The 12872-nt window shown below is 36.2% G+C and overlaps 1 protein-coding gene across 2 annotated transcripts in view; it reads left to right on the forward strand.

Moving 5' to 3' along the window:
* galnt2 (UDP-N-acetyl-alpha-D-galactosamine:polypeptide N-acetylgalactosaminyltransferase 2) overlaps positions 1-12872 on the forward strand; it is a 71504-nt gene that overhangs the window by 29361 nt on the left and 29271 nt on the right. For both annotated transcript variants that reach the window (XM_052572370.1, XM_052572371.1), the window contains exon 2: positions 9311-9398. In XM_052572370.1, coding sequence (XP_052428330.1) covers positions 9311-9398 — 88 coding nt within the window. The remainder of the gene's footprint in view (positions 1-9310; positions 9399-12872) is intronic.

A 12872-nucleotide genomic window follows, 5' to 3' on the forward strand; every position in this document is an offset into this window, starting at 1 on the left:
TTGCTAAAGTATGTTTTTTTTTTCCCCCTAATAAATAATAATAAACAATTATGATATACACTGATCAACAATCTCTTTTTGTAAATTATTTTATTTCCTATGAAATTATACTTTTTCTTTTATGTCATGCCCCCCCCCCCAAAAAAAAGCACAACATACTAATACTACAAATACATTATTTTTTTTTTTATATACAATGATGAAATTTGTGTAGTAAAGTTTTTTTTTTTTTTTTTTTTTTTTTTTTAGTAAATAGTCATTGCGTCATTGATGTAAATGTAAAAATGTCCCTACTTTTAATAACTATAAATCAGATTTTTCTTTCTCCTCTAGCAAACTGTTGTTGACTGAAGCTTTCAGCACATGCTTGACTGTTTCAGTTGCCTTTGTTCCAACTATATCTCAGCTTATAATGTGCATATTTCAGCGTGTAAGGAGGAATTGAACTGTCTTCTTAGGGCGCTTTCTTTTATTGTATTTGGTTTCGCCACACCTATAGTCTAATGTTGTAAATCAAGCACAATGTAATCATTAGAGCTCCCAGCCAAAATTTCAGCCAGCGTGCAAAGAGTGGGGTTGGCTTCAGCAAACACGAAAGTGTGACTCATGCCAACGATGCAAATTTTGGGAGCTAGAGTTACAAATTCAGATCTAAACATCTAGCATGCAGATGGTAATGCTTTATTACCTGAAAAAGAGAGAAAAGTCTGTTTTTAATCTGTCAACCTCCGTCATACGCCCCATCACTGTCTGTCTTGGCATGATACTAAACTCTTTCACTGAGACTTAGTCATTAATAGACATCTGCTGAACTATTATTATCTTGTGTAGTATAATATCTAGAATGCTTAGTTCTCAGATGGTTTCAAGAGAGAAAAAAATTGCTTTTTATTTGCTATTAAAACGTTTCATAATTAGCAGAGTAAAAGTAGGTGTACAAACACAGGACCAGCGCTCTCTCCATTATGCTTAATGCATTTATAACAGTACAACATAAGCACAATAGAAATCCTTGTGTTTACAATAGACACGTGCCGGTATTCGGTAATGTGTGATGTCACGATAATGAACATGCACAGTTTTGTAATCATGGGCACTTTCAAATAGTTATTTCGAATCTTTTATCCATTATAAGAATTTTTCCTGTCAACTGGTCACAATGCTCAACAACGCTATATAAGACGGGGGTGCACTCTGAATTATACAAGCACGGATGAGAAACACATGGTGGAGTGAGCGCATGAGACGATCTGGATGAAACGGCATTCACTCTCTGACAGCAGATGGCGCTGAACATCAGAAATGCAGCCATTACCCCAGAATCCCCATAAATAAGCAGCAGCTGCCTACTTTTTGAAACCTATTTAAATGATTTAGATTACAGAGCCAAATACTTAAATATTTAGGCTTAATAGGCTATTTTTCTTTAAACCTCTTAACATTTTAATCTGGACTGCAACATGGTTCTCAGTCTTTTTTTTTTTTTTTACTGGGCCACACTATGGTCCAAAGCAAGTCTTAACAGGCCTTGCATATCATTTACATCTTACGTCACCAATACAAACCAACCAGATTTATAATATAGCCTAAATATTATGAAAAACTGAATTATTTTATGTAAAAACATTATAGATGATATTTATTACATTTTGAAATGTATTGTCAAACTGAAAGTAATTTTTTTTTTTTTTTTTTTCAAATTGTGTTCAGCATGGTGGACCGTATTTGAGTTTGTGACGGGCTGAGGGGTTGATAGCCACTGCCCTAGATATTGTTTCAAAGTGTTTTGGTTTATTTTTATTGTTTAGTCACTCTTGACATTAGGGATTAATTAGTTAACATCAGTTTATTCATTGATTAACACAAAATACCAATAAAAAATTATTCTAAACATTCATTAATCTTATATAATTCCAATATTTAATAACACATTAAAATAAAAAGTGGCAATGGTATTTTTTTTTAATGAGCTAACATGAACCAAGTTTTTTTTTTTTTTAAACCAAGATTAATAACTTGTTCATCGTTAATGTTTATGCAATATTATTGTAAAGTGCTACCTAATAGTCTTTATAATTCTTTTGCATTTTAATCTGTGTAAAAATTGTAAGTAACTTTTTTGTGTATTGCTTTGTGTATAAATGTTTTGTTATTTTTGTTATTAAACCTGTTACACTGTATTATAACAATACTTTTTTTTTTTTTTTTTTTTGGCAACTAAATTTCAATATCATGATAATACCATATATTGTGATAAAATTATTAGTAATTAATTGCAACATGAAAATTTGATACTTGCATATGCCTAATATAAAATAAGAGCTCCATGCATCATGAAGGAAACTGCTGATTGAAGCATGAGTCATGCTGAACAGGAACAGCTTCTGGTCTTACTTAGTAAGGTCCACCTAAAGATAAAAACAAAAAACATTTGGTTAGAAATTGATGAGTAACGTACTTGGTGAGTCATTGACGTGTGTGATGTCAAGGTACAGTAACACACCTTAGGTACCAGATTTGTTGGAGCCAGAGTGCTTGTATGGTCTGACATTCAGTACCATACTTTGTCATTGGCTCAAAGACTTTATTACATTAAATGAAATGAAATCTAAAATAGTGTGGCGATGGGATGGTACACTACTGAGTTGATGATTCACCGTAGGATTCTTTAATGGAGTATATTGAATACAGGACTTAAATTTGTGATGCTGTATGCGAAAAGTAGTTCTTTCCCTTTTAAAATACATTGAGCAGTCAGTCCTGGACTTTTTCCCCCATGATATTTTGGTTAACTATGATTTTTTATTTTGCATCCGGAATACATATGAAGAAGATAATTGAGAAATGTTTGTATAACATAGGATCGTGCTTCTGGTGCTGCATTTTTGCATACATCCTGTTCATTTGGGTTAATTTTACAGGCTGATGATTTTAAAATGCCACAAAGATTAAGAATTTAAGCATGTGTGTGTGTGTGTGTGTGTGTCTCCCCCAGCCTTCTTCAGAACTTTGGGGATTGTGTGGCAGGATATATAATTTAATTCAGCTGTCAATGCTTTGAAGGTTTCCCATCACTGATCAAATTGAATCTTTAATTAAGCTCTGTTTCACCTTCTTGGAGTGCGAGGCCAGACCGTGACTCATTTCGTTCCCAGTTCACAGCATGACTGCTGGTTTCTGGGTGTGACTGGGTTGAATAATTGTCTCAGCAGGTGAGGCTGAACCTGCCTGGAGTTTTTCCGTCTATGGGGAGTTGTCGTGTCAGGTGGTAACTGGCAGTCTAACACAAGTCATACACAGTCCGACACATGATGCAATGGCACAGCTGGACAGAAAACACAGAGCAAACCCTTTTGCCTCAAAAACAACAGTTTAGGACCAGAGCTGTTGGAAGGATCAAGCAGTAAAATGTGTTTGGATTTCTAAGTACTAGCATTACTAATATTTACATCCATTTGTCCATTACAGAGCCTACTTTGTAAGGAGAAAGCAGTTTTAATTTAAAAATGCCCCTTTGTTAATTTTTAAAGCCACCAATGTACACTAATTTAAAGGATTAGTTCACCCAAAAATGAACATTTTCAAGCTATATGCTAGAATGTAGCATTAAATCAGTCCTCACCTGTGCTCTCCACTCAGTAGTCAGTGGTTGGGGTAAATGCACTGATTACTTTGCTCAATATATTACATTTTAATGTAAATGAAAAATGCCTGTTAATTGCTTCACTCTTTCTGTCTTGGCAGCGCATGGTATTAACAAGATTATTTTAGGAAGTGTCAAGTGATATATGTTGTCGAAGCAGTTTTTACCGCATTGAAATGTATCCCTCACATATGGGTTTGTCAAAATGTATGACGTTGTGCATTGAGCTGTGATGAAAAATGTTTTTGATTTGTTTTGACACCCAACCATGGATTGCGAGTGTGTGCTCTGATTAGGGCTGCACGTTCTCAAGTTTTTCATTAACCGTTAACCGAGGCCCTTAGCGGTTAATACTCGGTTAACCATAGTGTGCCATAGTAACCATAACCATAGTAATTTCCGGACATTGGCCGAAAAAAAAAGGAATGTCCGACAAAATTTAATCTCTCCGGTCAAATTGTCCTATTAAAACTGCCTAATAATGCCGCCCATTAACACAATCTGAATTTGAGAATAAGCCTAAAATGTATAAGGCAAAAGGTAACAAGCAGACTCCGCGGCCGCCTCGCTAAGGCTATGACTATGTTTGACACGTACAATATTTGAAAAGCGATAATTATTTATTTATTTATTTAAATTACATTTATATCTGAATTTATGTCAACCTATAGACTTTCAAATATCAAAATGTCATGAATTAATATGTATTTTTGTACAAAATGACATATAAATATATTTTCCTATTATACTTTGCCTGGAAACGCTTCCAACAAGGCGTCGGTTCTATTTCTAGCATGCACGCGTCGAGCCGCGCCTGAGCCGCGCGTCTCACGCAGGCAGTCGGCAAGCTCTAACCTGTTAACATGGGAGCCGAATTAAAAACAGACACGCCACGCAGCTGAGATGCTTTCGCATCCAGTGTGTCCTGACCGGCCTAATGATGCCCGGGTGTTGGCTGTTGAGATTACAACAACGAGGTTGTACTTGAAGTATATCTAAGCACTGTATTGCAATACTTGCATTTTGCCCCGTCACTCGTATTAGCAGAAACGGAAGTGCTAAAAAACGCTAAAAATGGGCTTCATTCGTCTCAATTGAGTTCCAATGGGGTCGCTGTGTCCATTTCTTTTACTGTCTATGGTATTAGCCCGCTTCATATTAGAAAAATGACTTCTTCTTGTGGACATTACAAATGTCTGGGAGCGCTCTGGCGGTCTCTGGTGGTGCAAAAATGTATTACAACTAAATTCAATGCACGCCATTGACGTCACTTAACCGAGCAAAATGTTTCACTCGGTTACACAATTTTTAACGGTTAATCGGTTAACCGGTTAACCATGGACACCCCTAGCTCTGATCCTGTTGTACCACAGCACTGTGGAAACTCATTTGTTCCACCCTGTAGCACACAGTAATGAAGGGATGAAATGGTCCTTTTATTTTGTGCTGAGGTGAATTGCATCTTCTACGCATTCCTGGCAGCTGATGATGACAGCAGTCGCTTGCGTAAAAAATGTTGCCATACTCCCCTCATTTCTGCCTAAAGTTATTTTAATAAGGTTTTAATAATTGATGATGCTCCCTGTACTTAAATTTAATTTATAGCACTGACCTTGTCATAGCAGTTTGGTGTTTAAATATGGCAAACAGTGAATTGACCAAAGAAGTCTTAAGAAACATCTGCTTTCTGCAGTTTCGCAACTCTTAAGTGGCACTTTTCATGAATAGGGTTTCTCACATTTCAACGATACATACTTTAGAAAATGTTGTTTTAAAATATTTAGAGGCGTTCTACTAGTTATTTTTCCCGTAAGCTAAATCTCAATATTAAATTATACATTTAAAGGGGGGGTGAAATGCTATTTCATGCATACTGAGTTTTTTACACTGTTAAAGAGTTGGATTCCCATGCTAAACATGGACAAAGTTGCAAAAATTAAGTTGTACGTTTGAAGGAGTATTTTTGTTCCAAAAAAAACTCTTCCGGTTTGTCACAAGTTTCGGAAAGTTTTTTTCGAGTATGGCTCTGTGTGACGTTAGATGGAGTGGAATTTTTTTTAGTCATTTTCCAAAACCGCAAAGCAAATATATACAGTTTCAGTACATACCACATAGCATACCGCCTTTGCTGATGCTGCTCTTGTTAAATTTCAGCCTCTGGATCTGTGTCACAGCTTCCACATGCTCTCAACTCAAAAGCTTACTGGCGCTCGTGATTCTTTAGCTCCGCCCACACGTCACGCCTCTAGGCGCTCGTGTTTTTCCGGGAAAAATCGGTACAGACTATCTTTCTCTTATAAATATAATAAAAATAAAGACTTTTTGGAGTTATGAAGGATGCAGTACTACTCTATAGGTACTCAAGATTAACAGGATATTGAGTGAAAACGAGCATTTCACCCCCCCTTTAAAGTTTAATAAAAATGAAAAATGGAGAATTTGACAGTTGGAAATGTAATCGGTCAACCAGCTTATTATAGTTTTTGGTTATTGAGATGCTTATTTTTTTGTATTCAGGTAAATGGTCAATCAAATATTCTTTATTATCTTGGTAACACTGAATGGTTTAAGTTGAGTGTCCCTTACGAAAAATAACCATGGTTTTATTACAGTAAAACTGTAGTAACCCATGGTTTTTTGGCGTGTTGACTACCATTTGTATAACCACATATTTACTACAAATACTATGGTTAAACTATGGTTAATATAGCAAAACCATGGTTATTTTGTGGTTACCATGGTTTAACTATAGTAACTATGGTTTTTTGGTTTTATTTGTAGTAAAACCATGGTTAATTTTCGTAAGGGGTATAAACTACAAAAGGGGGGTTTGTTTAGCATATATTATAGTTGACATTTCAGAAATCACAGGATCTATGCCTTGGATATTTAGCCAGAAAAATCTAAGTTGTAGCAGGACACTAAAACCTGAACCTCTCATAACGTGAAATGATGAATGGAGAGAGATTGCAAATTTCAAGTGCTCTGAGCACTAAACTTGGTTATCTGGCATGTCATTGCCAGTAGCTTGAATGGGTCTTGAGCTGTAGAAGAAGACCAGCTGCTGAGGGGAAGCTCCCTGAAGCTTGGCAGGACGTTCCTCTGTTCTCCGTGTTCTCTCACACCTGCTCCCTCGCCCTGCTGACCCAAGAGCCAGAATTCCCTAAAATGAATCACAATCTGGGTCAGTGAAAACTCGGGCTTTGCTTAAAAAATCTGCAAAGGCGCCACAATGATTGGAGTTGTTATAGCGCTGGGCATTCTAACATTACTTGTCTTATATTAAAATCATTGATCCATGCCAGTGGCTCTAACAGATTTGACGTAGTTGATCTCCTTTTGCTGAAGTGTTGATTTGAGGCACTAACACTTAATATTATGTTGTGTATAAAATAGTCATAAGGGATTATATTTATTAATTTTTTATAGTGGAACATTTGTGTCTTAATCATGTTTTCCTGGGATGGTGGACCAGACGCTGGTCCAATTGGGCTTTGGAAGTGGCTCTGCAATCCCAATCTGCCCTGCCTGTCCAGACTGCACATTTATTTACTGCTGACCTTGGCAGAGGGTTGGTGTGAATTATTACTAGCTCTGTGTTTTGTTTTGTGGTTGTTTGTTACTCATGGGCTTGGCCTTTACACGATTGACAGAATACCCGTATTTTCCGACATTTGTTATCAAGGGAGCTGAAATGAAATGTCTGTTTTGTTGTTGCCAAAGCCTTCTGTAGATTGGGTAATCTTCACCAGCTTTCTGTTGGCTCGTGGCCATGGTATGCCCTGGTTTAGTGGGAATAATGTCTGCTCAGGCTTTCTTGCATTCATGGTCTGTTTGGTTTTCACAATACCAAACTTTCAGTAGTTGGTACCAGTGGAATTTCATGTTTCTTTGTACCAATTTAGGAGCTGTATGAATATAAGATTATTAAATAATACTAGGGTCATTCTGTGTCAAATCAACCAAATGTAAAAAAAATAAATAAAAAAATAAAAAATAATCAGACATTCATCTTTAAAAGAAAAGTATCATATTTTTGCAAATTGACCCACATTTAGATTTTGACCACTGGATATTTAACATTTTACTCCTGGAGCCATATTAAAATTCCAATATCTCTGGAACTGAAGCATATATGGCCTAAAAATTGAAGATCTCAAAAGCAAAGTTTAAGACCCAATATCTGAAAGGACATTAATACTTCTTGAGTTACAGACATGCAAACTTTGGAGAAAAATCTTGCTGTTTCCCCATTTTTGAATGGTAACCATTGGCACATAGTGCAACAAAGATGACTGAAGTCAATATACTGTATTTTAATAACAGACTGACCATTTTCCAATGTAAAAATAACATTACGGTGCTGCCATCTCTCTAAAGTCATTTGGCTCTGAATCTCAGGTGAAAATGGCCATTTTGATCACTTGATAAATATCCATCCACCGCATTTAATGTGTCGGTTTTCATCACTATACATGTATGTCTGTCTTTAGAAAATATATTAGCAAAATCAAAAATTTGAACTGGGGACCTCTAGTTGATTTGACACAGAATGTTTCTATTTGACAATAGAAAACCAGCCAGTCTTGTAAACTAGTTTCTTTAGATTGTAAACACAAGTTAAACCCTGCCTTCATTGTTTATTAGCATGTAACCAAAGGAGTTTGAACAAACATGTTCATGGTTAAAATTCTTTATAAATGACCGTTTGTAACCTCATTTCTTCATTTTTCCATGTTCAAACTCTTTTGGTTACATGCTGCTAACAATAAAATGTGGTGAAGTCAGAGAATGATAATAACTTTGCATCTACAGATTACAGACTAGTCTAAAAGGCTTGCAGGCTCTGGGAAAAGTCATCAGAAAGCACTCAGAATGGACGTTAATGAACAGCTTGCACAAAACAGGGCCTCAGGTTTTCTGCTTGTCATAAATATTACCATAATAGGCAAAAGAGTTGTTTTCATTGTCAGCATTTGGCCACTTAATTGTTGTGGTTTGTGTTTGGTCCTAATAATAATGTGAAAACATTTGGTATAATTATGTATTGCTTTTTAATGTTTATTCTTGACTTCTATTTTCTCGTGAATATACATTAAACTTAATGAGTAATGTGATTTATATTTACCAATTGCTTTAATTTAATTTCATTGTTAAACCAATCATTGTTTCCAACTTTATCATCTGTAATTGTTGTGATTGTAGCAGTTTTTTATTTAATTTAGTTTGTTTAATTTAATTTAATCTTAGTTGATTAGCTGCTGCTTGATTTCCCCTTAAAAGAAAACGAGTTGATATGATCAAAACTCACCAGGAGAGAAAAAGAGATGCAACACAGCACAAGCTCCTGGTCATAAGTTCTACGGTTACTACAGCAACTAGACTGAAATAAACTTTTATTTTGTATTATTAAAATTGGACCCAATTCAGTGTAGAATAAGTTAGATTTGAAGTAATCTCTTGAGTTTTTTAGGTTTGGACTAATTTGGCAGAAAAGATCTTCTGTCCTCTTGGAGTCAAATGTATGAATGTTTTACTATAGTACCAAAGACACTACTGACTTACTACAACAGCTCTGACCGTTAGCTCATAACCAGTTTCTCTTGAATTTGTTATTTAGTTGGCATTTTAACTTTTTAGCTCATGATCTGTTCCTCTCTTTGGCAGGATGATTGGAGTGGCATTAATTCAAACAGAATTCAATCACACAGCAATGCAGATGACAAAGCCCACAGCCTAGAGACCCTTCCTCCAGGTAAGAGCCAACCTGACAACCCATGTGCATAATCAGCTCATGTCAGGATTAACCAACTCTCATAATTCAAGCTTCCTTTTCCATCCCAGATGAATAATGGAGTTTTTTCTCAGGGAAACGCTCAAAGATGGACTTTTAATGAACAGCTTGCGCAAAACAGGGCATCAGGTTTTTCTTCTCCCAGAACTTAACCTGAGGTTTACTGCAGAAGTAGGTGTAGAAAAATGCATGAGTGATTTGTGAGGGACTTTATAACTGGCCCTAAGGCAAGAACTCAGTCTTCACACTTTATTCCCTTTTGGTAATGTTCTCCTTTGTGATCCAACCAAACTGGGCTGCCTGATACATTAAGCCTTAGATATTAACACGCTTTTTATAGACTTGCTGCATTTAAAAGCTGTATTGTAGTAGGGTTGCAAATGCATTATTTATTTAGCTCATTAGTTTCTATGCAGTCACTCCGGAGCTGGGGTCCATGGAGAGCTGTTCTATTAAATTTGTCATAAACACCAGATTAGATTCATGTGTCGTTGCATGCTTTACAATGTTTGCTATCTGTCGTTGTTCTCCCAGGCACTGTTTCGGGGAATCATCAGTAGTTTGTTGTTTCCATGTGTTACTCTTGTAATTTAGGTCACCCAAAAGATTTCCGCGAAGCAGAGCACTCACCCAGGAGTACCTGATTTCATCTGTAATAATTAAGAGAACAGATTTAAAGTGATAGTGTGCCTAAAATTGCCATCTGCTCACCTCATGTTGTTCCGGATTTATATATTTTTTTTTGTCCCCCTGTTCCTTTCGAGGAACATGGAAATAAAAAAAAAAACTTGAAAACAAATAACCATACAATTAGCATTTTCATTCTCGGGTCATTTCCAAGCAATAACCTGTAGTTGAGAGAGCGAGTGAGTTATCGGAGCTGAATCACTTAGGAAGTGAGTTGAATAATGGGTTCAGTTTATGATTCAGAGGCACAACTTCTTTTGAGTCACAGCGCGCACACACACACACACACACACACACACACACTCACGCTTGCGTTTGTTTCTGTGAAAAGTGGGGACATCCTACAGGCGTGATTGTTTTTATACTGTACAAACTGTATATTCTATCGCCCTTCACCAACCCTACACCTAACCTTAACCCTCACAGGAAACTTTGTGCATTTTTACTTTCTCAAAAAAAAACAAATGCTGTATGATTTAAAAGCATTTTGAAAAATGAGGACATGGGTTATGTCCTCATAAGTCACCCTCTCCTTGAGAGGGGGGGGGGAGCGAGCCACGGCCGCATGCTCACCATCTTTAAACAACACGAGCGCAGTCTTGCTCTTTCTCCCTCGTGCATATTAATCAATTGACACGATGGTGTTGATATTTAAATCATTTAAAATGAGAATGTAAGTGTGCTCACCTCATTTTTGTTTGTAAGAAAAAATTAGATTCGATTTCATATCGCAATATATATTGCAGAAAAATAAAATATCGCAATGTCATTTTTTTCCCAATATCGTGCAGCCCTAACACACACACACACACACACACACACACACACACACACACATATATATATATATTTATAACAGTGAAAATTTTTAAGTTTAAGATAAATTAAGAACTTTCAAATATTTACAGTAGTTAATAGGGATGGGCATGATTAATCGACGATCGATAATTGATCGTTAAGATTTTCCTCGATCATGTTAATTTGTTATCGATTAATCTAAAGCATTTTTTTTAATCTAATGCAGGTTGCGTTGCGTAGTGCGAGTCTTCAAGCAATTAAATGAATTTCACTGTGTGGCAGCAATTAAATATTTTACCACCATGGGGCAATATTTGACACCCTACTCGGTTATCTGTGATCTTCCGTTTTGATTTCAAAGAATAATCATGATGTCACGGCGAAGTGTGGCGTGGGACCATTTTGATTTAAAAAGCGAACTAGTTAACTGCAAACATTGCGATGCCGTGTTTAAGTACAACACGGCCACGACTGAAATGATGTAGCTACCTATGCATCCCGGCAAATTTTCATGAGGCTTTAACCCTTTCGAGTCGATTAACGCATATATGCGTTTTGAGTCATTTTCTCCTGATAACCCCTGATAAATTACACTCTGTTTTAATCGTACAGATAAGAGCAATACATCAATCGAATCTGTAAAGGGTGTAGTTTTTTTGGATACAGACATAATAACAAAAAACCTTTGTGCACTTATAAAATAAAGATAACAAACAAGGTGCGCTGTCTACAGTCTTTGTCTCCGCTGATCGTCATGTACAAACATTTCATTAAAATCAACCGTAACTCCGTGAATACTCAACGAAGAGACATGAGAGAGATATCTATAGAAAGCCTGGAATGTCTACTTTTAAACTAAACAAGTGCTTCCGAAAAACAAATATTCTGAGATAAAGTAATCCATATGAAAACAACGCAATGTCTGTTTTTCATATCTTCCTTCATTTTATTTAATGTGACCACGCCCCCGCGCTGAACGCGCTATTCAGATTCAAACTGAAGCGCGCGGCTTGAATACGCCCACACAGAAGAAAAGGCAGCGAGACTGTTCTTCAAGTTTTTATTTTATTTTACTGTTTGCTTCGCGATGAGAGGACTAAGACATAATTCACCCCAAAAAGATGTGATGTGGTTGATGATTTGAGAAATGGATTTCCTCAGAAAAAAGAATGAAGCACTTTATTCAGACTCAAAACGCATATATGCGTTAATCGACTCGAAAGCGTTAAGAACGCCTGCTAGCAGCTGCAGGTTCCGCTGCTTTAGAGCACTGCATATGCACGCGGATATATGTTCGGTTTATCTGAACGTAGTTTAACTGTCTGCCACAAGTTGATCTTGTAATAAAGGTCTCACCGAGGAAAAACACGCTGTATTTTTGTATTCATTGCATTTTTTTATTATAAAAATTAAATAATTAATTATATTATAAAAATATTAATGATTAATCGATAGTCGATCGTTAATTCTCCCGACGATCGACTAAGAAAATTTAATCGAATGCCCATCCCTAGTAGTTAATATGATACAGATATGACAGAAAAAATTTTAAAAACATTTTTCCATCCAAAGTTCTTTTGGATTCTGTGAATGTTGTTTTTCTTCAAATCATGATGTAATGCATTTATTTAGAATAATTGTTTGGTATTAAATTAAATCGAGAAGGTCTATTATAAAAAAGACTTCTGGAAATGTTTGTAATATTAAATGTATATTAAATTTTGCAACCAAGCCTAAAGTATGTGCTCACTGTGGGTAGGATTGAGGAATAGATCATGTAGTGTTTGTGTGTTGGAGAGCACTTTGTCTAGATTCTTACAGTATCAAGTGAAGTGTGGAGGTCGCAGCTGAGACGCTCTGTTCTTCTTTGAGCAGCTAATTAGTCTGATGACAGCCCTACAGTCCTCTGCCGTCCTCTGCCGTGTTTTCTGTGTGTTCTCGTTGAGCTTT

Source organism: Carassius gibelio, chromosome B13, assembly GCF_023724105.1.
Source record: "Carassius gibelio isolate Cgi1373 ecotype wild population from Czech Republic chromosome B13, carGib1.2-hapl.c, whole genome shotgun sequence".
Classification (NCBI taxonomy): domain Eukaryota; kingdom Metazoa; phylum Chordata; class Actinopteri; order Cypriniformes; family Cyprinidae; genus Carassius; species Carassius gibelio.